This window comes from Episyrphus balteatus, chromosome 4, assembly GCF_945859705.1.
Source record: "Episyrphus balteatus chromosome 4, idEpiBalt1.1, whole genome shotgun sequence".
In the NCBI taxonomy this organism is placed as follows: Eukaryota; Metazoa; Arthropoda; class Insecta; order Diptera; family Syrphidae; genus Episyrphus; species Episyrphus balteatus.
Window position 1 is genome coordinate 29,168,787 of NC_079137.1, and position 27,070 is coordinate 29,195,856.

At 30.0% G+C, this 27,070-nt stretch overlaps 1 protein-coding gene across 2 annotated transcripts in view; it reads right to left on the reverse strand.

Annotated features, from left to right (window-relative positions):
* LOC129917850 (uncharacterized) overlaps positions 1-27,070 on the reverse strand; it is a 104,027-nt gene that overhangs the window by 64,224 nt on the left and 12,733 nt on the right. The window contains exon 2 of one of the 2 annotated variants that reach the window (XM_055998037.1): positions 9,157-10,731. The exons of the other annotated variant lie outside the window; for it this stretch is intronic. Within the exon in view, the coding sequence (XP_055854012.1) occupies positions 10,658-10,731 (74 nt within the window). The 3' untranslated portion in view covers positions 9,157-10,657. Of the gene's footprint in view, positions 1-9,156; positions 10,732-27,070 lie in introns of those variants that run through there. 2 annotated transcript variants of the gene reach the window in all.

Consider the following 27,070-nt stretch of genomic DNA (forward strand, 5'->3'; position numbering starts at 1 on the left):
AATGAAATTGATTGCTTTAACCGTTTAGAAGATATTCGTATCCAAATCGCAATGCATACGGGTCATAAGAAAACTATTGAAATCAGTGAGCATTGGTTTGGATACGAATATCTTCTAAACGGTTAAAGCAATCAATTTCATTCCAAGGAATTTTTTGTAGAACGTTTAAGCCCCTACAAGAATATATCTTGCTAATTTGAAAATAATGAAGTTTTAGTGAATTAGAAATTTTTTAAAAATATAAAATGTTTTTATATTTTTTTTAACTTTGACCTCGAATATCTTTAGAATGGTTAGATTAATGAAAAAAGTTATTAAGACCTTTTTTGTGCAACAATCAATTTCCAACAAGAATATGTCTTGCGCGTTTGATCATTATAATTTTTCAATTTGTTACAAAATTAAGAACAAAAAACGAATTTCTTAAGATTTTCTCGATTTTTGGACCTCAAATATCTATTCAACGGTTAGATAAACGAAAAAAGTTTATAAGGCCTTTTTTGTAGAGCGTTCAATTTCCTACAAGAATATGAAAAGAAATTTGCTAAAAAGTCAATTAATAAAAAAATTATTTTTTTTTAGTAGAAGCTTGATGTAAAAATGGAAAATTGCAAAGCGGAGGACCTTCCCATTAATATAAAGAGCTCATATTTGGTGTGTATATTCTAGAGGGGTCTAGCAATCGATTTTTCGGAGTACCAAATCAAAAAAAAAAATTTCGATTTTTTTGACCCACCCTAATAATTATATTTTTGTGTTTGTATATTTGATAATTTTTAGTTTCCCGCGATAAATTCAGTTCTCCACAGATTTTTTAACAGACACACAGAAGTTATGACTTGCAACAGAAGATGCACTAATTTCAATGTTAGGTTCCGCCGTTTTGCCCAATTTTTTACAAATAGGGGCCTTAACAAGTCTGTCAGTTGTATACGTGCTTGAAACACGTAAAATGCATTACCTTACCTTACCAACGTTGAAAAAAACGTTTGTCAAAATACTTTTTTCCCTCAAAAATTAATACTTTTTATACAAAAAAAGCAGCCTCGAAGCATAATACCAACTATATGACTGACATTGACCATCGTGAGATTCACCATAATATACTTAATAAATAACCGTCAACTTCCTTATTTTATGTTTAACCGTTACAGATTATTCTCATCAGTTAGAAAAATGTTCATTTTGTCAAAATACTTTTTCCGACCATTGTAATTTATATTTTTAAATGTAAGATCAATATTTTTTGTATTGTTATATTGTACTTTTGCTTCTATGTAGTTCTAGCTTAAGAGGTTCTAGACACTTTTAATTCTGGTTATCAGAACGCGAAATGTACCATTGAATTGAACTACATAAATCTCTAAAACAATTATTATTGATCAAAAAAAAAAAAAAATGATTTCCTTATTTAGTAGGTACAATGTACCTTGAAAATAATGTACCTAATTTGAAAATAATGAAGTTTCAGTGAATTAGAAATTTTTTAAAAATATAAAATGTTTTTATATTTTTTTTTAACTTTGACCTCGAATATCTTTAGAATGGTTAGATAAATGAAAAAAGTTATTAAGACCTTTTTTGTGGAGCAATCAATTTCCAACAAGAATATGTCTTGCGCGTTTGATCATTATAATTTTTCAATTTGTTACAAAATTAAGAACAAAAAACGAATTTCTAAAGTATTTTCTCGATTTTTGGACCTCAAATATCTATTCAACGGTTAGATAAACGAAAAAAGTTTATAAGGCCTTTTTTGTAGAGCGTTCAATTTCCTACAAGAATATGAAAAGAAATTTGTTAAAAAGTCAATTAATAAAAAAATTATTTTTTTTTAGTAGAAGCTTGATGTAAAAATGGAAAATTGCAAAGCGGAGGACCTTCCCATTAATATAAAGAGCTCATATTTGGTGTGTATATTCTAGAGGGGTCTAGCAATCGATTTTTCGGAGTACCAAATCAAAAAAAAAAATTTCGATTTTTTTGACCCACCCTAAGGTACATACATATTTTTTCAGCGCTCATTATTTTTTGGGTTATTTTATTTCTATGATTACAAATTTCATTTCTTTTCTACATTTTAGTATTTTGTCTTAATCCTTAGGCCAATTAAATAACTCTCTTATAGTTTGAAAATCTTTTGACGCTAATGTACAATCACAACCATTGCCCAAGTAAACCCTAAGCGATGATTTTTTCAGAATGAAAGCCTTTCATTTTCTTAGATATTTCGTTTAAGTATCTTTTAGAAATAACAAAAATATTTAAACTTAAAACGTGCTGCCCTCTTAACAAAATTAAAATTAATTTAAGATATCAGATAAAATTAATTTAAGATTAATTTAAGATATATGAGGTAATTATTTTGGCTAATGAAAATGAAAAAATCACAAACATAAAAAAATAAAAGTGATAAATTTAAAAGCTACATAATGCATCTAGCGAACTTTTATAGTGGTAATAAGTTTATATGGAACATTTGAATAAAGCAGGTATCTTTGTATGAACCCAAATGCCTGTTTCATTGATAATTTTCTCCATGTTATACTCGTCTCTCATTTCATTGATAATAATGTAAAATTGCTGAGTTTAAAATTTGCAGGGTCTGTCACTAAAACGAAGTAAGCTTTTCATTCATAATTTTTGAAAATGCTTTTTTTATGAAGGGACTTAGACCTTTTATACATATATCAAATTAATTTCTATAAAAAATCACGTTCCACCCTTTAGAAACACTACAGACTGCTGTTTTTTTCTTTTTTTTGCTCCACCATCAGCATTTAAATAACTTTTTTTTTTTATAAATTTACAAAGAAACTAATTTACCATAGCAATTGTGCCACTTAAATCATTACACCACCTATTAAGGTTTGTACATCTCACGTTTATCTACCTTCTGCCACACTTGATCATCGTCAATTGAATTTTTGCTACCAAGGCGCATATTCTTTCCGTGTCCGTAACCGTAACCGTATCCATTCATTCATTTATTCATTCATTCATAATGCTGCTGCTGGATCCTGTGTGCTCCTCCTTCTTCATTAATTTCCACAAAACCATTTCTGTTTGTTGTAAATTGCATACACTATACATTGCTGGGAAGGTACTGATGCTTTTGCTCTCTAATTTCAATTTTCACCAAAATGACTGCTAGAACCAACGATGATATGAATGACGGACCGACACAAGGCGACCGAACCGACCGCCCCACCTTGATGGTACGAGTACTTGGTTCTTCTGCTTATCCTGCCAAATGAACAAACGGCCACGGAAGAAAGGGTTTTGATGGGTTTTGTGAATGTTGACTGAAAAGATGATGTGCATCCGTCACGATGACTTCTTGGCACTTCAATAGAGGAAACCGCATTTTGTTTCTTGTTCTGCTGCTGTGATGGTGAAGAAGAGTGGTTGTGGGGAAGATGGGTAGCTGTAGGGTTGATGGTTCATCACTTCATGGGCGCACATCATATTGTGAAGAGGGTCACCGCGACGCGACACAAAAGCCAGACTGATGAAGGAGTTCAAAAGTTATGATAGCTGGAACACATATTCAAGCTCAAGCTCAAGAATTACACACGTTAGAGCGACATCTTGTGAATGACACTCGATTTATGTGTTTGCCGGTATTCTTGTGTGAATATGCAGCAACCCTTTCATTTTGTTATCAACCAAACCATATAGCATACAGTAGGGTAGCGTGGTGCACTTCCGTCGGTCGTAGTCGTTGTTGCCGTCATCGTCATCGTCGAGGTTGGAAGGTAGGAAGGTAGTCATCAGCAGGGCGCTTGAATGGCCACTTGAGAACATCATCGCAATAAGTGGATGGTGCAAGGGTGAATTGCTACTGTCCCGTTTTTTTTTTGCATTCTTCTTTTTTTCTGGAAATTTGCAGGTGAATTCCTTTAAATTATGAATGGAAACAAGGGGAAAGAGTTTTTCTGTTTTTTTTTTTTTTTTTTTTTTAAGTTTTAGTCTTTTCTTCAGGCACGTCACCGTCTGCTGTGCAATGACTACTTTAAGTGGCTTGCCAGTTCAGAGAGTATCAGTTACAGACGTAAATTGTAAGTTAAGAAAAGTTTCTATTTTTTGGGGGAAAATAAAACCTGTGTATAGAGAAGTTAGTTCAGAGATTGAAACTGATGAAGGGGTAGTAGGACGGCCGCGGCCGGCGCTTGGCGGCAGCTTGGCGTAGTAGGTACTAGCATTTTCTATTGAGTGGAAGTTATTGCACCAAGTTTATGCAACTTAGTTAGCGATGGGGGAAAAGATGATTTTTTTTATTTTTTTGTTTTATTTTTGAAGGGTCTTTCCGGCGAGATTAAGTGAAATTGGACACCCTAACGTGATGATACGAAAGAGGGTGCGTGTTGGAAAGGTGATGTTTTGAGAGCCAGAGCATATATATGTTTAAAAGGCTAGGAAAAGTCCCCTCTATTTGCTTATTGCAATGCGAATTTCTTAATATTCTACTATATGGAGTACGAGTATAATTGGACAAACTTAAAAACCATAGCATGAAATTGAATTTGGTTAAACAAGATTGTGTGTGTATTATTATATTAATGTGTTAGAATGTGTTTTTAAATGGAAATAAGGTGTTAAATTAAGGATTAACAAACAATTCGTACAGTAAGGGAATGAAAGTTGAATTTTTAAACTTTTCTTGTTAGTTCACATGACCTGTTATTTGACATGAGCACAACTTGTGGCCAAATGTAAATAATTTTGAGAAATGACTCTTTAATTAACAAACAGAAAATAAATATAATTATTACCTAACGTTACGTTGTCTTAGAAATTCATAACGAATTGGTTTTTTTGTTTTTTAGACTCATATAACTAATTATTGAATTCTGCTATTGCATAGACATCTTACTCTTCAAACTTAACAGTTAAATGAATATCTTATCTTAGTATACAGTTTTATGTTCTCATAACCACTCTTGTTTTGCAATTTAACACACCCAAACAGAACCTACTTCTTCAAAGAAAAGAAAATATGGTGTCCCAGCGCATTCCTTATTGTACCGTTGATGCAAAATCACTCTTGCTGACCATTTCATTAGCCGAGAAACAATGTTGAAAAATCCGTTTTTAATTTTCTGAAAATCTATTTTATATATATTTTCATTTTGCCGACTTTAGGAATAATTGGTTCTTGTTTTCGCCTTTCAGGGTTTCAGTAAAAAGTAGATAGCAATATAAGGATTTTTCAAGTTAATACAAAGTAAAGTAATGCAGTTTAAAAGTTTACTTTACTGTTTCTCAATCTATAGTTAAGGCTTAACTACATACACCACTTTTTGAAAAAGTACAAAAGTGAAAATATTTTTTTTCTGGCTAGCGCAATTGTTTTCTGAAAAAGAGTATACAAATTGTTTTTTTAGTGTGTGTGTGTGTGTGTGTGTGTGTGTGTGTGTGTGTGTGTGTGTGTGTTTGTGTACGCCATAAGAAATAAAAATTCAAACAAAGTTTTAAAAAATCCATTTGTTAAAATTTTTCAAAATTAAGTATGTATGCATTTAAAAATAAAATATCGATCGACAAAATGTTTCCAAGAACATAATCGTTCGTTTCACAAAGTTAACTTTTCAAAAACAAATGTTTTAGCATTTTTGAAAAATTATAAAAGTGATTAAAAAATTTTGTTGTCTGAATTTCAACACTAAGATTAACAAAACGTTGTTAAAATCGTAGTAAAATTGAAATTGTTTTTTCAAATTTCAACACAAAAATTACCTGTACTGCTATAAAACCAAAATTAAATTTGTTTTTCAAAAACGACTTCGTTACAATATTGAGTTTAATGCTGCTAATAAGGTTGTATCCCCAAGAATATACTCTCCTAGAAGATTGCACCAGTTTCTATCTTTCATATCAAGCCAATAACGTTACACTTTTCCCTAAAAGAATAAATAATTATTATATTCAATTTGTTTGATTGTGTTAATTTTGTCAGAATTCTCAGTTAGTATGTAAGTATCCAACTTCTTAAGCCCCACTTAAATTTTTATTTATATATCAAAATACTTTTTTGTGTCATACAACATAAAATTTATTTTTAGTTTGGTGAATTGAAAAATGTTCAACGTAGGAATTCAGAGTCAACAAACAAACTCATAAATTCTACAGCAGACTTGAAATATCCTTCAGAGTGCAACAACAATAGCGACACAAGCACCATACATCATCAGAACAAACTTGCACACATGCAACAATATGCTGGCTATACTTGCTCCCGTGTCCCGTCGTCGTCGTCCTCGTTGTCGCGACGTCGGTCATAATGTCGTCACATAGTCCTTGCTCGTCGACAACGACGATGCTGTACAAAGGTAGCACTTATAAGGGCATGCATACACCGCACATCCTTACAAATATACATATGTATGTAATGACGAGCGTTATTTTTTCGACTTTAATAGTCAAGGAGTAAGCGGTGAGGCGACGTATGGCCGGGGTAGTGGAAACACACATCACAATGACTGTTGCTGGGTCAGGCAGGGGGGGTTACGGGTGGTGATGCTGACATCAGGTTGTTCTCTAACGTTGTTTTGCTTTCATGTGTGCAAAGCAGATACTAGGAGCCGTATTTTGTAAGATGAAACTCTTTCCACTTTCACAGGATGTTAACATGATATTAGAACTTTTTATATTCTTAAAGGAAGCAGGAAAAACTGATTGAATTTATGGCTACATTTTGAGTAAGAATATCACAAGAAGCCATTTTCAACAATAAAACATCCTTGTATGCTGGTTTTTATTTTCTTCTTTTTTTACATAAACCTTTTTACAGAACTCAAGGTACCTGGGACTGGATGAAGAAAAGTTAAAATTAATATACATAAACAAAGTTGAAAACGGCGTTACACATAAACCGAAAGCATTTTGGGGTCTTTCCCTTCCAAAATTACACATTAATGTGTATATTTTGTCTTGTACTCAACACCTTGTTCCTCGCATTTCTTCTTCTATGCTCTTAGAGATGGAACAAAAAAAAGGATTCTGCAATCTTTCATATGTAATGAGAAATAAAATGCTCTGATTAGATTAATGAACATCATTAAGGAAGGCTTAAGGACTTAGCGTGCAAAGAACTCGTCGAAAGCAGAGCATGGAACTTTAAGACTTCTTCGGTAGTTTGAAGAAGCAAGTGGCGGTAGATTCAATTAGGTTTTTATTGAAAATTGTTGTCCCATTTTTTTTTTTTTTTCATTTTTATTTTTTTAAGGGCAAAGTTAAGCATGTAATTTGGGAATTTTTTTTTGTGGAACGTATACGGCGGTATTTTTCGTTTGATCCTTACACAGAAACAAATTACGTTACGCTGGGTAAAAGGTATATTTGGGACAAATTAGATGTTCCAAGTTGATGTACATATTTATAAAACACAGACTGATTTTTATCAGGTAGGTATTATTATACGAAATCATTAAAAATGCCTGAAAGGCTAATTGGATAACAAATATGTTGAAGGTGATTAAGTTCCGTTTGAAATTGATTTTTTTGTTTGTGTGTGTTCTGCAAAATATGGTGGTTTGGTGGAAAAATTTTCTGTGCTCAAACACACACGTGGGAGGTATTAAGATCTTTCCAAGAAATTTAATGATGTGAACTTAGAATAACACGAATTTATATCCCGATAAATGACGTCAAAATTGTTTTTTTTTTTTTAATTCGTCCTCATAAAATTTGGTATCTTAGAGGAATTTTAATACATAAAGATTGTTTTCGATATTCGTTCCAAAAAAAGAAACAAATAATTTTTGGAAGCTTTTTTTTAATAGAAAAAAATTTTTTTTTTTTTTTCCAATTCTTACTCCCTAGTTTCTTAAAGAGTTGTTATGTTATGCATGCATAGAAACGTTTTCTTATTTGCTAACTTTGAATGACCAATTTAATTAAAATTTTACATAGAAGCATCTTAGAAACAGTATTATTCTTTTAAAAAACAAGAATAATTTTGAAATATTAATTTTTTGATTTTTTTTAATTCGATTTTTTCATGATTTTTTTTAAATTATGTTTTCAGTTTGATCAATTATTTCTTCAAACAGTCTTAAAGTAAAAAAAAATATTTTTTGTGCCTGTCATAGAAACGTTTTCTTTATTTCTAACTTTCGTTTGAATGAAATAATTAAAATTTTACGCAGAAGCATTTTAGAAACAGTAATATTCTTTGAAAAAAACAAGAATAATAATTTTGAAATATTCATTTTTTGCTTGTTTGTTTTTTTTTTTATTCGAATTTTTCATGATTTTTTTAAATTATGTGTATTTTTTTTTTTTGAAAATTGCTACTTAAAAAACTTTTAAAAAATAAAAAAAAGTCCTCTAATTATAATTTTAGTAAGAATAAATTCAGAAAAAAAGTTCTAAAAAGTCATTGTTGTACAAGAAACCATTAAACATACTTTTTTGGAGTTTAAAATATTTTAAAATTATGTTTTAGTATTTATAAAAGATATTTTAATATTTCTTTTTTTAATTTTTGTTTGTATCTTATCAATTTTAAATTATTATTTTATGAATTTTTATTATCTTTTGTCGATTATTTATCTATTAAACTATTATTTAAATTTTCAAAAACAAACGATGTAAAAATTATATTTTTCTAGGACAAGAAATAAAAATATCCTCGATTTTTTTAGATAAAACGAAAATTGGGTTAGGAATAAAAAGAAACAAAATAAGAGAAGTAACAACAAAATTATTTTTATAAAAAAAATCCTACTTGCTTTACTTGTCTCTAAAAGATAGACTAAGTTTAAACAATGAAGCCTTTTAAAAAATTACTTTTTTGTATAAAACACATAAATAATTTTTTTTCTTTAATTCGATTTTACCAAACTTTTTTATTGAAAAATTTCAAATGTTTTCAAAGAAAAATTTTCAGAAAAAATCTGAAAAGTTCAGAATCCTTTAATTAAACCTTTTTTAAATGTTCTTTAATAATATAAATTTTTTACATAAGAAACATAAACAATTTATCCAACTTTAACATTAGCCAACTTTAGCAACAAGTGCGTGCAACTAAGTCATGCATTTGATTTAATTAGGTAATACTTAATTTTAAATAAGTTAATATTATTAAAGGTTTGAAATGAATGATTGCTGCCTTTATTTGTAACTAATTTTAACAGCCATCTTGGCGTCATGCAACCAATCACCTCTTTTAATATCAGAAAAAAAAAACCAATACAAACAAAACACAAGTCAATTGAAAACAAAAAAATCAGTTTGTTTCTTTTTAACCCTAATTCTATGCTTCATCAGAGATAAGTTTTTAACAGAAGCCCCAAGGTTCTCGCATGAATAGATAAAGCATGTTCCACTCCAACTCCCATAAATGCTGTAAAAAGCAAAAAAAAAAAAATAAAAACAAAACACCATTAAACACCACTAATTCCATCAATTCTCACAACCAGAGAAGCACATAATCACTCTTGGTGACATTACCGTTCTATAAATGGTTGTGTTCGAACACAATCGAAAAGGGGCCCGCAACATAATTTTCTGCCCTCCTTATCACTGTCACAGCACAGGCACAGGCACAGCCTATTGTTCGGATTCGCAATCGATTTTAGATGCCTCTACAGAGCGACACGAGGACGAGAAATTCTAAACCAGCAACAGTCTTTCAACCACCAAAATGAAGCCTTCTCATCATACTCTCCCACACTATTATAAAACCCCGAACCGAACCGGTACCGGACCAACTCAACTCCACTCCACTCGAATCGACTTCAGGCCAACCCAGTCTAAGCTTTGCAATACTCAATTAAGATCTAAGGTTGTGATTGTGCGGTAGGTAAAGGGAGACCATTTAACAGCAACAAGGAAATAGTGTGCCTACTATTGCTATAGAAAGCTCTGAGTAGCCTGCCATTTAAATGAGTGTTATGCGACCGGATTTACCTATCCTAAGCCTAGCTATAGCTGTTTTGATAGAAATTTGTGGAATGAGTAAAGTGGGTGTGAATGAGTCGATAGGCTCGATGCGGTGGGTTGTGGGGTGTAAATTTAGTAGAAATTAACTACCAACCCTGCCGTCTAGGTATTTGTTGCACGATTTATCGGGGTGATTGGAGTTTCAACCCCCATTCACTCTGTCTCCTCAACGCTTCTAATGTTTATTTCGAGCTTCCGTGCGAATTTCCTAGACTTTCTTGTTTCGATTTCTAATGATAAGGATCTTTGTGTTGCTATTTTTGGTTACAACTTAAAACAACGCGTCCACCACCATAATAGCCATTGGCCAAAACCTATATAAGGACGACTTTGAAGAAGGTAATTTTATTTTTATTATAAAACGAGCAAAGATTTTTTTTTTGGTTTATTTTATTTTTGTTTTTCTTGACGAAAAATGTATTGTTTTTTGTTGTTGCTTTTTTGTGCAACCAAGGAAAGGGGAATTAAAAAGTGGGTTTTTAACGATATCCTTTTTTTTTTATACATCATCACCCCCCTTTTTGAGCTATAATAACCAAAGCCAAGAATAAAACCATTCTCGATGGAATATTTATAGCCAAATGATTTATGGGCTTACTTTCGACATCGAAAGCAAAGGAAATTGTGTGTGAACCTGAATAAATTCCGAAGCAGCAGTTTTTTTTGTTGTTGTTCCTTCGTTTATATATACCTACCTTAAAGTATGCCACTAGGGTAAATTACTTACTTTTTTTGTTGATGTATGGATAAGGATGGGCTTAATATAAAAATTTATCCACTTACCTGCAACAAAAAAAAAAGAAGAAAAACAATTTGTTAGTTGTTGATTGTGTGAATGCCAGCAGATGAGGGTCACTTTTGGAAAGTATAAGAAAAAAGAGGAATTGGATTTTGGAAAGAAATTTACTGAGGGAGTTGAAGAAAGTGGGAGTTGGATTTTTCACCGAAATGGGTCAAGATTTTTGAAATAGATTGATGTAAAACTGGTAATAAAAAGGAATTTATTATTCTCTATGGTAGAAAAAGTTTTCATTATTATTATTTTTTTGCTGTTAAATAAGCTGTTGTTGAAGAAAGATTTTTTTTATGCGACGAGTGTTTGACCTGAAATAAATCAAGTATTGTGTTCAAGTTGACTGTTTGTGTTTTTGTTGTTTAAATATTTAGTTGAATAAGGTTTAATTTTGTTTTTGTATGGATATTTTTACAAAGTTAAGGGATTATTTATAATCTTTTTGACAGAACGTATAGTGACGTGAAAACTTTTTGAGCTGTCTATAGTTTGATACCCTTTATTTTTAGAAAACTTTACTTGTACAGAGTGACATTTTGGACATTTGAAATAGTTTTCTGATTTGATAGAAATAGAACTGAAGCAGAACAGGGATAGTGAGTGTTTTATGTAGTTTTTACTATAGTTTTATGAAAAAGAGCATTATTATCTATTTAAATCCCTTAGGCAAAAGAAATTATAAAGACTTATTCTTTTTATATTAGGCTATCGGCTGCTGTGCTCAGTATGATATAGCAAAATTAGCTGTTTGTCTGCCTAGTTGTATTTCAATCTATTTATCTGTAAGTCTGAACTATAGATTACTTCACTTAAAACTTTGTATGTATACCTGCATTCTACGATTTTACTATTTTTTGAAATTGTTTTGCGTTGAAGACGATAATTTTAAAATCAAAGTAGAACAACCATAGTTTAAAGTGGTTTTTAATAGTAAAAAGTCCTTGAATAAATAATAGTTGTTTCAACTTGAAAAAAAAACACCAATTTATAGAAAAAATTGGCAGCCCCAGGAATCGATCCTACAACCCTTTGGTCATTACGAGAGTGTCTTACCATCAGGCCATCTCAATGCTGCAAATAAGTGTGATAAACTGTAGGTAACTACAGATGTAGTCAGACAAACATTTTATTGTTTCAGCTTTAATTTAATAATATTTCATTTAAGTTTTAATTTTACCTTGCAATTTTTCTCTCAGTTCTTTTATAGCGATAATTATGATATTGATATACTTATCATTATCGTCATTAATTTTAAATTTTGAAAAAGTTCATAGAATTTATCACAGAACCAGAATAACTTGCCAGAGGATTTTTTAAAACTATTTTCTAAGGACAAATACAAAAAACTACCTGGAAGCTTAAGAGAATTTTAATTATCACACGATTCCAAATATTTTGATAAGAAAAGTCAAATTACTTTTTTTTAATTAACCCTTTGTAGGCATACCTCTTTTTGTCGGTGACGTGATAGGCACAAGGGTGCGAGTTTGGTTTATACTTTTTCATGTCGCTAGAACTTTTTTCGGTCTCAATATTTTATTTTTTATTTTATGAAATTAATGTAGAATTTTTCGAGGAATTCGAATATTGTTTTCACAATTCTTTAAAAATATATTTTTACCCTTATAAAGAGACTTTTTTGTGACAACTTTTTTTTTAAAAATCGTATTTTTTTTTTTAATTTTTGTCCTGCCGAATTCGCACCGGTGTGCCGACAGAGGGTTAATATAAATGGTATCTCCTATTGAGCAGTTTTATTTTTGAATTTAAATGTGCCCCAAGCAACCAGCACTGTTTTAATAAAATTTTGTACACGAAAGACTGTATAACGTTATTTTAATAACGTTTCATAATTTCGGATCAGTATGGCAGTATTTGAACAATAGATACTTCAATGTTCCTGTTGTAAATAAAATTATTGAATGAAATAAGTCGTTATGCTAGAAAGTGGTATATGTAAGTCCATGTAAGACCATTAAGTAAACATTCGAATTAACAGCTGCAGCTAAATTGTACCTACTATATATGTATCTTTATATGTCTTTGACGAGCAAAATATTGAAGCCAAAAGATGTGTTAATTCTTCCATTTTATCGCAAGATTGTTGATATTTTTTTGACTCACCTATTCCAGTTTCAAATATAATGACTCATTATGCCTTCTGTTTAATAAGAAAATGAATAAATATTATGTACTTTTGATTATGATTTTAGTCTTAAAACAGTCCCTGCTGCAAACATCAGGTTGCTTCAGACTTTCCATCCTCCATTACAACGCACTTCATCACATTGATTAAATCCATCCCTCCCTTACAGTAGAATAGATATTTTATGAATGACCTCTTATTTAAATTGTTATCTAAACTTTAATGTTTGGAATATTTTTTAAAGGCTCATCATTAAGAGCCCTTTATTTGTTGATTTGGAAAAGTTTTCAACCTTAAGTTACCTTAAATATTTCACATAAATTTATTGAATTGTATGAATTTTTTTTTAAATCTGCTCTTGAATTTCTTTGTAATGCCGACATTTTTCTTTGAAAATCGTAGAAGTTAATTCCGCTAACCAAAATAGGTACCTACCACAAATGGAACTAAAAAAAAAAACACCCTCAAGAGTCTCAGCCCTGAGTATTTAAATTGAATTTTATTCAAAAGGAAACTGTTTCCAAGAAAATCTCTAAATTTCCTTCAAAATAATAACATCCCCTACAACTATCTTCAACTCATCTTTCTAGACTGCGTGACGACAAAACATTTCATTTTTTTTTTGTTTACAAAAAAACAACAAACCTATAAATAAAAGGTACATTCCTACACACACATACATATCTAAAAAAAAATATATGTATCTATAGATATAAATTCTCTCGCCACCATAACCTTAATTAATCATCACCAACAACTAATCATCAAGGAACCACCCGAGAGCTATGAAAATAGAATTTCTTTTCCATTCCCACTATTTTATAAGAACCTTTTGTCTTTTTAGATACAATCTAATAGAATTCCACAGAAAAACACTTTCAATCTTATGTGTTGCGTAAAGTGACAGTAAGATTTCTTCACGGAATAGAAACAAGACAGGACAGCAAAAATATTCCACACTTTCATTCTAATTAGGTCAAGAGTGTCCTTTCTCTTTGCATCCTTTCGTACAAAAATAACAAAAATAAAACAAAAAAAAAAAAACACTGAAACAAATGACATCTCATTCATTTGTGTCTTCACATACTTGTATATAGGTCCGTGTGCTCATAGATAAATTTTATGCTTCGCATCCTTTGAAGTGTAGTATATCTTCCCTCTTCCCAAGGATATACAAGAAAACACATGTTATAATATACCACCGCTCAACAGACCGTATAAAAAAGACCAACCACACACATGTTGCGTGTGCAATCCAAAAAAAAAAAAAAAAGGAAGCTTCTCTGGAAAGAAAGGACACTAAGGACGACACAGCGGCAACATAATATAAACCTGCACAATGTCGACACTTTGTCTGTGTGAATTATTCTCTGCCAAAGAAGAAATTCCCATGGATTGAATGAAAAAACAAAAAAAAAAATAAAAACGTGTCCACTTCTAGGCAAATCAGAGCAATTCCTGAAAATCGCGTGGATAATTCGTCCTGAATTGACATTTAATGGAACTAAAGAGCAAGATAAAAAGAACCAGCACACAAAATATATTCTCAAAGAGTAAGTATACCTACCTACCTAGTCATAGATCTACATTCTATACATTTGCAATCAGCATCGGTAACTGGTGTTTCAATTTCGCAAAAGGATGCCCGCGGAATAATGATTGCCCGTTCGATGGCCAGGGGAGCCGACCAGCGTTTGGAGGTGGGGGAAAGGCAGTATACATATGAACGGAAAAGTGCATTTGATTCATCGCATGGATGAATATTAATGGACAATGCTTTGGTAGGCATAGATCGGCGCATACTGACTCTCAAAATCGATGCTTTAAGGCAATTTAGTTGAATAGACAAGAGGGAACGATGCATTGCACATGCCGGATATTCAGACAGGATATTCGTTTTCATTTATCGGTGGTTAGTTAAAATTATACCCGAATTCAAGATAAAAAGGTTATTTGAGTTTAGCATTTTGACGATAATAATGACGGTGAGTGTTTTTTCTTTTCAAATACACAATCCATTATAAATTATATAACAAATACATTCAATATGGAGGTAACAAAGTAATTTGGCCTGAATGATTTAAGCCATAATGATGGCAATTGTCTGTTCTGGGTAAATGTCTATCAAAATTAAGATTTAATTTCAACGAATTTTATTTATTCAGATCTAAACAAAATATATAGGTATCAGATGTTAAATTGGCAATTAAAATTCAGGCAGTGAAGATTATGTCTAGACATTAAAAATTTAAATACTTACTTAGTTTTTAATTTATGGGAATTGTGTATTTTAATCTGCCCGAATACAAAATTATTAATAGGAATTCGCAATAATGTATGAATGTAATGGCGAGTTACCCGAGAACTATTGTAAATATCTATGTATTATATAATTACTAGCTGACCCGGCGGACTTCGTTCCGCCATTTTTTGTATTTATTTTTAATTTTCGACTCTACAATTAGTTAACATTTTAAATGAAAAAGGGAATCAAAACTTGAAAAGTTCGTCAAAAGAGTTTAAAAAAAAACTTTTAGCAAAAGTGGCCTATGTAAAATATGTCCTATGTTAAAAACGGCCAAAAAACTTGGGACAAAAAAAAATTGTTTTTCCCGTTATTCGGTCAAAAATCATTTTAAAAATTCAAAAGTTTGTACATGCATGCGCATGATTAAAACCTATATTTCCTATAAATTTTTTGCAGACTTTTAAAAATTCCAAAAAAATAAAAGACTACTCAAAAATGTATCTAAAAATTAGGTTGTTTTTCAAAAATTTTTATTTCAAAATACAGGGCCTATGAAAAAAATCCGTTTTAGACCCCTAAGTTTTTTTTTAAATATCTTTCTCATGGTGTAACTCAAATTTCTGTGCAAAATTTTGCGTACCTGTAATTAGTCTTTTGTCGAAGGTCTATGACTGCACAAAAACCTTCACAACTTGGTTTTGAAATTTTTTTGAATTTTTTCAATACCTTTTTTAACTATTGAATAAATTTGTCTATCATTTAAAAAAAAGTCAACTCCTTACGACTTACCGTTTAGAAAATAGCCTCATTTTTCAATGTCTTGTTACCCCTAATCTTAAAATTTTGTTTGCCTTAAACCTTCTCCTCTTATGCCTCTTTAATTAAAAAAAAAAATTAAGAAAATAAGTCAGTGGGTGTGGCCGGTTAGCGAACGTACACAAAACCAAACTTTAATATATATAATAGATTATTTCACGAGTAAGCTTTAACATTAAATATGATTTAAGTTTATTTTTAAACCACACACTTAGATGATGAGTTTCGTTGAATAAGGTAATACTTTTTAAATTATAAAAACAATCGTACAAAAATGAAGAATATTAGAGGGTAATTTTTTGCTATTAACTTATACAATTTTTTTTTTCACAAATCAAAGTATACAAAATAAGGTAATGGGCAGGTTCAGAAACGTTAGGCACTAAATATTTAGGTAATTTCTCGGTCGCTGATTGGTCAGCTGTCAAAAAAAATCTTTCCAATTTAGGTAATTTTATTGGAAAGCTAACTGGAAAATTAGGCAAGAAAATTTTCCCTAAAAATTTAGGAAAGTTTTTTTTGTCAACATGACAGCTGATTGTTTTGAACTAAAGAATTAATTTTATAGTTGTGGTAACAGTGGTCTGAAAAATCAATTTTTTTTTGTCCTACTTTTTATTTGAAGTAATTTTCGATAATTCCTTGAAGAAATTTTTATATAAAAACCAGCCAAAATTTTTACTTTTTATTGAATTTAGAAAAACTTTTATTATTAGAACAAAACATTTACATATATCGCAAATTTTGTAGAATAAAATCTTATTGCATATTTGCCCCAAACTTGGTGCCAACATGCATTTAAACTTTTCAAATAAGCCCCTATAACCATGAGTAAAACTTGACAGTGTCTCTGCGCGTAAGATCAAATTAAGGTTTGGCTGAAGTATTGGCAGAAATTCAAATTTTTATTAAAATTTTATCAGAAAAAGGGTTGCCAAATTAACAACTTGAATAGATCTGCCTTCGTTAAGAGTTTGTAAGGCCTTCAAGTGCTATTCTAAAGTATGAGTTCTATGAAGCGTACCCCGTTTCACATCTAAAAACGTGCAATATAGTAGTTCAGGGTGAGTCAACAACATTCTCTTAAGACTGTTCCTTACATTTTATTTTTTTTTTAAATTTTTGTTTTGTTTTAAATTTAAGCTTTTTCTGGAGCAAAAATGTGGAAAAAGCTAGGAAAACAATTTTTTTTCTCATTTTTTAAAATTATGAGATTTTCAGAGCAAAAAACGTGATCCTTTAATTTTTTCAAAAATTCGATCGAGTGAAACAAAAAAACAGCTGGCTGATTTTTTGTAGGGTTTTTGTGGCCATATTGAACTGTAAAAGGCACACATTAGTGGTTTCGTAAATATTTTCGATCTAGCGCTCGATTTTCCAAAAAACCACCAAAAGCCCTTTTTTTGTTGCATTTTCAAATTCATGTGACAATAAGAAAAAATTTTTTTTCGGAAAAGCAATGGCTAGTGGTTAAGGAAAATTCATTGAAGTTCTTGAAACCCACCTTTAACTTTCTGTGCGATCATTGGTTGCTGAGATATCGATAATCAAAGACAAAAGGATCCTTTTCCATTTGAAGACCGATATCTCGGCGAGAAGTGGACGTATCGAGATGTTCAAAATACCAAATTAAAGCTAAATGAACAAAGTATCCGATCATTATAGTGGTTAAGCCCGTAGACCAAAAAAAAACTAAAAAAATTTTGACAATTTTTTTGTTGCTGGTTTTTCTACGATCACTCAAAAACCGCAGAGGTTAAAAATTTTTAAAGTTCTAATCAAAAAACTAGACACTTGGAGCTACAATTTCCTTCTTTTTCGATTTCTTGTACGACCATTTCTTTCGAAGTTACGGCCTGTTGAAATTTGCCCAAAAATTTGGAATTTTTTTTTGATCCCTTAATTATTTCCAGTAGTGTAGTTAAGTCAACGGGTAGTGGGGCTTCTGCTGATCGTCTAAAGTTTTTAGCATCATCATCATACTTATTGCTATTACTTTATTAAGTACTTATTCTTCTTCTTCTATAATTTTCTTCTTGCCTAATCCCAACTTAAATCGATGCAAATGTTAGAATTGGGGTACTGATTCTGCCAAGTAGAAGAGTTGCCTCTTTTTTTTCTAACGATCTTATTTTTGTTTAACTAGAAAATATAACTGTTTTTTTTATTTTCAATCATTCGCATTGTTTACTTTTTGCTTTTTTTCCTGCTGTCCATTTTAACACACTGAGCTCGTTTATATTCGCTTAACAATTATTATTGTAAAGAACAAATTTAATTTTAAAATAAATGGTAGCATTTTATTTTCATGCAAATGATGGCTTAATGGAGGGTAAAATGACTTGGCTTTAACGTGCCACATACAAATAACAAATAACCCCCATTCGTTGTTCGTTATTAAGGGTATGTATGTATGAATGGAGCAGCGAGTGCAGATAGAGAGAGGGCTGACAGGAAAAGGCAGAACGGAAAATGAGGAACATAATATTTACTTGGAAAATACAAAGTTGATTTAATTAATGGTTTCGTTATTCACACTTGAAGTCTTCGCGTAAAGTACATAACTTTCTATACTACTTGATGTTCTTTTGTGTATTATATTCATTTCAGATATAATAGTTTAGTTCTGTATTTTAAAGTGTTTATTATTTTAATAGCTATTGTAAGTTGAAACAAACAAACATTTTGAATGAAATGAAACGCTTGAAGTTGCTTTTTGTTTTAAGAATATAATCCAAATATTTATTTACATTTATGTAGAAGATGCAGGATGAATGTTACTCATTATTAAAATGTTTCTGTTATTTTTGAATTGTACCGAAAATAAACAAATACATTTTTTTTTTTTTTAATTCGTGGCATGAACAATATGAACATGCTCTAGTTCTAGTTACTTAATTTTTCAAAACTTTTTATCAACAAGTTTGGTTCAAGAAAAATTGGTTGTTTGTGATGTCGGTTTACGGAAGATACAATTTTTTTTTTACTGATGAAACTATCTCTCTTCGGCGATGGAGTGAAAGAGATGAATGTGTCAAAAGCCAACGCTACGTTTTTGCCATTCGTGCCGCTCAATCACTTTTTCCACGATCTCTCATTAAATTATTTCTTGAATTTATTGAAACGATATAAAAGACTGACATAAGTATGTAGGGGAGAGTGGGGCTAAATGTAACAGGGGTAAGAATTAACAGCTAAAAAAAGCGATGTTCCTTTCAATATTAAGAAACGCGTAAAGGAGAAAAATGCTCAATTTTTCCATATCTACCGGCACATTTTCTTCAGATGAAGATTAGACGACAGGGTGAGAAGTTACACTAGTGGTGCCCAAAAAATGCATGTTTGTAACTTTTTTTTTTTAATTTTATTTTTGGTCTACCTCTTTACCCGAAAAAGATAGAGTGCTAAGTGTTTTTTTGTTATATGCAACTGTGTTTTGGCTCAAATTGCGTGTATATGTTATGTCTATATCAGTTTCGCTTTTTTTTTAAATGGATTTTATGTGCCAAATTTCATGCTGGGGCTAGTTGTAACATTTTTCCGGGGCAAGTTGTACCATGTAAAAACCTACCTATACTGAAAAATTGTTTACCTAATATAATTAACAACCCTGAATATGAATGCTTGTAATTGAATTTGTATTTATTTTGAAATTGGAAACACATTTTTGAACCACCACTTGAATTCATAAAGCTTTTAAGACAATTTATGAATTCGAATAACTTTTATTTAAGACTACTGTCAAATTTTCTCTGGAAATCTTGGATTTGCTCCACTTTTTACAAATTTGCACCAAAATTTCATGACTGAGGTTTGTTTTTATTGTTATTAATTAAAAATAAATGAATATAAACAAATAAAGGTATTTTGCTCTAATTTTTAGTTCTTGGTACAATCTCCCCCGGTATGTGTTACACTTTGCCCCGTATGTGGGGTAAGTTGAAACAACACGATTTTTTTTTTGGAAGCTTTATTTTTCAACATTACCGTTATGTTTTGCTGAATTTTTGTGATGGATCTTGCAGATAAAACATGGGTCTTTAATTTAAAAAAGGTCTGGTTGACCCATTTTCAAATTTGTAGGAGAACCATCGGTTTTAGAAAAAAGTGTTACATTTGGCCCCACTCTCCCCTAAGTCTTATATTAATACATTATTTGATCCTGTAATAATCAACATACAAAGAGAAAAAATAACGCAGGGATAACTATATTTTTGGTATATTTTACATTACTTCTGGTATATTTAACTATATTATTATTAAATATAGCAGAAGTTAGGTTAACCCTTCCGTTATTTTTTCTCCTTGAAGTACAAAACTTTCAGAAAAAATGTTAGCTACTTTGCTGGCTAGTAAATGTTTACAGGATATGTGTTTGTTCTAACTTATTCATTTTAACACATGAAAAATCAGCATATAAAATAACTTAGATATAAAAGTTATTAGAAAAAACATCTGGAGTTTTATTAAATTAATTAAGATACGAAAATATGAATTAATTTCGAACTTTCTTTTGGAAATTCAAATATTCTTTCGTCTATAAATAACAATATATGTACGTATGCATACTGTATCAGATTCCAAATTTGGAACAAAAATATTTTCATCATGAAAATACATTATAATTCCATGAAATTAAAATACCGTAAAAATGAAAAAAAAAAAGTAAATTATTTCCATAAATATTCTAATTGCCTTATGGCAATTTATGAGTAGGTTCACCGAAATAAATTAGCATATATGTATATCAAACCCTCATATAAATTATATGTGTATTTGGATTGGAATATCTTCTATTCCTTTTAGTAGTATCCTTGGGTTATAATGCATAGCATCAAGCTGGCATCTTACAAGAAAAATCCATTCAAATTTATTCATAGGTAGCATCTACTATGTGTAGCTATGTAGCTACTGATGCACTGGATTGGTTCACAAGGGACCATACTCGTATTATGCCTATAGTATTGATACACCATATCGCCTCCTTCATCGTAAAAGATGTCTCTGTTTTTTTGTGTCAAGCCTGGTCACGGTAATCGATATCAATTGAAAAAGCATAAAATAAAGCTTTCCAAGGATACTTTTAGTAATTGGTTGAACAATCATAATCAATCATGTCAGGCTATTAAAAATTAGAGTGTCATCATTCATCATTTTCTAGATTGGATTGCATGTTCGTAACTCCATATGAATCAAAAAGTATCTAATACTGTGCCGTATTTTTTCTAATCTTAGCATTACTGGCAAAGAACTGCAATTATTATTAATGGTACGGAATTATTTTTATCTGCCTGTTTTTATCACATAGGTAATTGAAAAGTTTTTTTGAATACTAATTATGGCTCTCATAAGGACCCATTTTGTTCTAAATGCAAACATTTTTTTTTATTTTTTTTTTGTAATTTGTACCTATATTTTTTTAATTCTTTTTATTTTTGAATTTGATGATTAAATAAATAATATAAATAAAAATATTTCATATATCAATTATTATAAATATTAAGATAACAGCAAATAAGAAAAAACCTTATTTACTGAAAATCGACTTTGAAAAAAAGTTTTTTTCTTGTCTATTCTATTTTGTTGTACCTACCGAAATTGTATCAAAAAAATGTTCAAAAACTTTTTTTATTCAAAACACTGGTCGGCAGAAAAAAAAGGACGAGAGCAAGAACTTTGGTATGTGATTTTAATTGCATTTAGTGTTCTGAATTAAAAACGGTTTACTGATTTGTTCTATCACGTCTAGTTTTTGAGATTCTAAAACAAGTTTTCAATGACATTGGGCAGGTTCAGAAACGTTAGGCACTAAATATTTAGGTAATTTCTCGGTCTCTGATTGGTCAGCTGTCAAAAAAAATCTTTCCAATTTAGGTAATTTTATTGGAAAGCTAACTGGAAAGTTAGGCAAGAAAATTTTCCCTAAAAATTTAGGAAAGTTTTTTTTGTCAACATGACAGCAGATTGTTTTGAATTAAAGAATTAATTTCGCAAAATTAAATTTATTTTTGTGAAAAACGAGTAAAAAGTGCATTATCGGTTATAATTAATATTATTTATTCATTAAAGTTAAGTGAAATTTGGTGTCTGCCCCACGCGATCTCTAAAATTCTCAAGTAAATTTTGAAATTTGAGAATAGCATCATATCCAAACTAATTTAGTCAATTTCCTCAAATTTGCGTTCAGACAATGACGTTGCCTAAATATCTAGTCCCTAATATTTCCTGAACGTGCCCATTCTTTTTTATATTTAATTTGAAATAAATAGATTTTGTTGCTTTTTTTGTAAACCTAAGTCATATGTAGATTGAAAATGGGCAGGTTCAGAAACGTTAGGCACTAAATATTTAGGTAATTTCTCGTTCTCTGATTGGTCAGCTGTCAAAAAAAATCTTTCCAATTTAGGTAATTTTATTGGAAAGCTAACTGGAAAGTTAGGAAAGTTTTTTTTGTCAACATGACAGCTGATTGTTTTGAATTAAGGAATTAATTTAGCAAAATTAAATTCGTTTGTGTGAAAAACGAGTTAAAAGTGAATTATCGGTTATAATTAATATTATTTATTCATTAAAGTAAAGTGAAATTTGGTGTCTTCCCCATGCGATCGGTAAAATACTCAAGTAAATTTTGAAATTTGACAGTAACATCATATCCAAACTAATTTAGGAAATTTCCTCAAATTTCCGTTCAGAAAATGACGTTGCCTAAATATCTTGTCCCTAATATTTCCTGAACGTGCCCAATTACTTGAAAAAAAAATTCAATTAAAATATCATAAATATCTATTTCCAATATCTTTGACATAAAAATTAATTTGGAAAAGAAATCAATATTTATGAGACGATAAAATTTGCACTGAACCAAATCCTTACGTAAATACAACGAAAAAATTCGTTGAGCCAACGAAAATTTAATTAATTTTCAGCCGATGAAAAATTTAATTGGCTCAACGAAATGGCTTTCATACGTTAATGAAGAACTTCATCAATCAACGAAAACTGTAGTATTTTAATTAAATTTTTCATAAAAATTTTTGATCGAGAGTTAATGAATTTTTACATCACTTTACGAAATTTTTCATCGATTAACGTAAAATTTAATTAACCACGGTGATATTTTTCGTTAGTCAATGTATTTTTTGATTAATTTATGAAATAACGAAAGTTCTAACGAATTTTTTCGTAAATTTTATGAATATTTTAATTAAATTACGAAAAAATATTCGTTAGCTAACGAAACTTTTCGTTAATTTATTTTTTTTTTTTTTAGTAGATTAAAGTATTTATTTATTGGACTTGTTAAATTATTAATTTACAGTCCAAACCAAAAATTGGCGTTTCGACAAGGTTGAGCTCACTTAAGTCAACTGATGAGTCCGACTTATCGTGAGACACCTTGTCAATACGCAAATATTTTTTATATTCAGCTCAACTTACATAGATTTTTAAACAAACACCTAATGTGAACTATATAAAGCAAGATTAAATTTTTAATCATTAAAACAGAAATGCACCCAAGTCTACGTTTTTTTTTTTTGTAAGTCCACGATTTTTTTCGTTAACTGATGTATTTTTTCATAAGCCAATGTAATATTTCATTAGTATATGAAGAATTTTCATAAGCTTATGAAGATTTTCGTAAGTTAATGTTGAATTTCATAATTTAATGAATTTTTTCGTTACTTAATTAAAACTTTGATAAAGTAAGGAAAAAATTCTTATTTTTATTCTTTAAAATGAGTATGAAATTTTTCGTTAATTGATGAATCTTTTCATTGAATTGGATTTTTTGGCACTAAAAAGGGAGAAAAAGTGTATGAAACGTTTTCATTAATTGATGAAGGTTTTCATATTACGAAAAATTACATATTTTCGTTGAGCCAACGAAAGTTTCGTTGGGCCAACGAAAATGTAGTGTATGAAACGATTTTCGTAATTTTACGAAATTTATTATTTTCAGTGTGGGGTTTTGAAAATCTTTTATAAATCAAAAGCACCAAAACCACGTTTTTGACAAGTTCATATTCAAGCATTTAAAAACGTGAAGTGTCATTGAAATTTTGACTTCGGATTTCGAATTAGCAAAAAAAAATTCTTCAAATAAATACATACATATGTATGGTTTGATTCCACCTCTATTTTAGTTTCAGACCAATAAAAAAAAGCGTAAGAAAATTATTAAATTGTTCAGTCCTTCTGAATGCAAGCTCCCGAGGAAAAATTCATAAAATATGATTCCTTTTCCGTTTTAATTTTGATCTAGTACATAATTGTGAAGCAAGTCGTGAAGTGAATTCATACAATTTTTGTTTGTTTTCAATTTTCAAATTAATTTTTTTCGAAAAATATATAAGGAGAGTAAATTCTCGGGTGAAAGAGATTCTCATACATTTTGCACGTGAACTACTTCACGTCGTGAAGCAAAACTCATAGCAAAAAAAATGTATGGATCCACTTCACGACTTGCTTCACCAAGTATATACTAGGCTTAATTGTGTTGAAAAAAAAAAAAACGTAAAAGGAGCAAAATTTCCTTAAACTTTTTGATGTGAGCCCTTTACCCGAACACATTTCTCCTTTAGTTTTCATTTAAAGCATGTCTGATTATTTTGTATCAAACTAAATTGTTTGTGTTCTCAAAATTTTATCAAAATCGAAACTATTTTCGTCAAAAATCTACATGCCTACAAAATAATTAAAAATATGAAATTCTTTTTTGGAATTTAAATCAAAATTTAAGAGGATATAAAATAATTATCGAAATAGTTGAAGACTACAGGTTTGTTTTTATTTTACCAGAAATGGTAATATATCCTTTTTTACCTCAAACCCTATTTCCAACCTTATTCATGGTCATCCCAATTCAGTGGATTTTCTCCCTGCTATCAACCATTAATCCTAAATTTTTTCATCTCTCATTTTCTCTAATAATATTGTTCAAATTTTGGCCTCTAAAATTTGGTTTTGCGCTAACATTTAATGAAGGTATAATGAAGATAAATTCAGAAAAGCACACTTTTAAGATTAAAAATCCGCTTTAAAAAAATTGAATTTGCACATAAAAAAAAATTATACCATACGGTACTCAACCAATTTGTGGAAATGCACACTCTTGTGATATCGATATTTATTGCGCCAGGACTACAAAATTAATATACTTACTATACACTTAAATGATATCCCTTTGTTTATCACACCCTTTAGCAAAAATAAAATAAATGTATGTAGGTATGTATCTTATTTTCGAACACAAAAGTACCTACAGTAGGTTTGTACTCGTGTACTTGTGACGTGCAAAAGGAGTGTGATATCGTCAAGTGATGAAATTGAATAAATTACGACATTAATTGCATTAAGTCTAGCCCCGTATGGTTTATATGAATATATTGAATTTTTTTTTCAGTAAAAATCAAATCACAGTGATAGCTATCACTATATATTTTGTATTACGCATGATGGTCGACAACATGATATGTATACGAACGTACACACGACACAACATCAACATGTGTGATAATTGTATTGGATGCCAAAATGGGCAAGCCCAACCTGGATCACACAGACTAATTTTAATGGATAAAAAAATAACATTTTTTTATACCCTGAAAAGTATAATTTACATACGTGGAAAATATAATATATAGAGTACATCGTGAAGTGTAGAAGTTCTTCCGGCAAAAATTGTATTACATATTGGAAAGATATTAATATTACTGTTTTTATTTACATATAGGTACTTTATTTTTCTCTGTAAAGTAAATGTCAATTATTATTTTTGAATTAAATGATAAAATAAATAAAAGAAATTTTATTTTCGTTGGCACGTTTCGTAAGTTAAATTATGTCGAAAAAGAACTGAGATACTCTATACAGAAAAAAATAAAATAAATTAATTAAATAAATGCGTTTCATTCCAATTATGTGTCTATGATATTTTTAAATTATTTTTCAGTGTATTATTAAGGCTTACAAAATTGTACTTACATACGTTATAAAACTGCCTGCAGTGAAAAACGAATTATAGACTTATTTGTCCAATTCAAAGGATTCAATCAAAATCATATATTACATTAACTGGTGAACAAATAAATGTAAAATGTATATTTACAAATGATGGTTTATTTTCCTCCCCTTTTCTTATTTTTACTTGCTATATAGGTACTATTATAGGAGATCAAGTTTAGGATTCGTAAAAAAAAAAACGGGGAAAAAAGCGAGAATGCGAAAAAAGTGTGTCCCGAAATTCTTTCAATCTGTATGTCTGGTCAGTCGGTCTGTATCTACTTTTCCGTAAAGCCTATACACAACTGTATCGTTAATTTTCTTCAAACTTAGTAGTTGTGACTTGTGAGTTACATAAAATTCAATAGAGCCAAAATTGAAATAACATTTTTGCGACTAAAACTAACGGTACACAAAAAAATTTGTCAAATTCAACAAATAATAACGATTTTCATAAAAAAAAAAAATACAAATGTAAATTAAAATTTTTTTTGAACTTATTAACGGTACTTGTCATGGAACCGTTTTGTTGATTTCTGACTTTCCCGTCAACAGCTTAACCGATTTTAACAAAATCGTGCAAACGCGTTAAGTAAAACTAATTCAAAAAATAAAATAATTCAAAAAGTGAATTTTGGATTTTTTAAAATATTTCATATTTTATTTTTTGAAAAATCATTTTTTTTCTATGTTGGTTTTGAAATTTTGTTTGAATATGTGGAAAAAAAATTCTTCAAAATGGCCTAGTAATTTTTTTTTTTTTTAAATTTGTATACAAAAAAAATTATTATTTTTTTTAAACGGCTCCATGAATAAAAAGAAAAAAGATTCCAACAATTTTTTGATTATGTTAAAGAAATCAATAAATCATTTGGAGATAAAAACTATTCAAGAAGATGTTCTTCTAATTTTAAATCAACTTTTAATTATTTTAAGAGCCCCCGCACACTACAGACTTTCTATCGGCCGACAGTTTAGTCGGTCTCTTAATCAGAATGAAAATGTATGAGAGTGCGCACACTACAACGATGAAGTATCGGCCGATCAAAAAGTTTTTTTGATCGAAAAAAAAGTTTGTTTTGCTACACAATTGCCTTCAAACTAAAATATTTCCTAG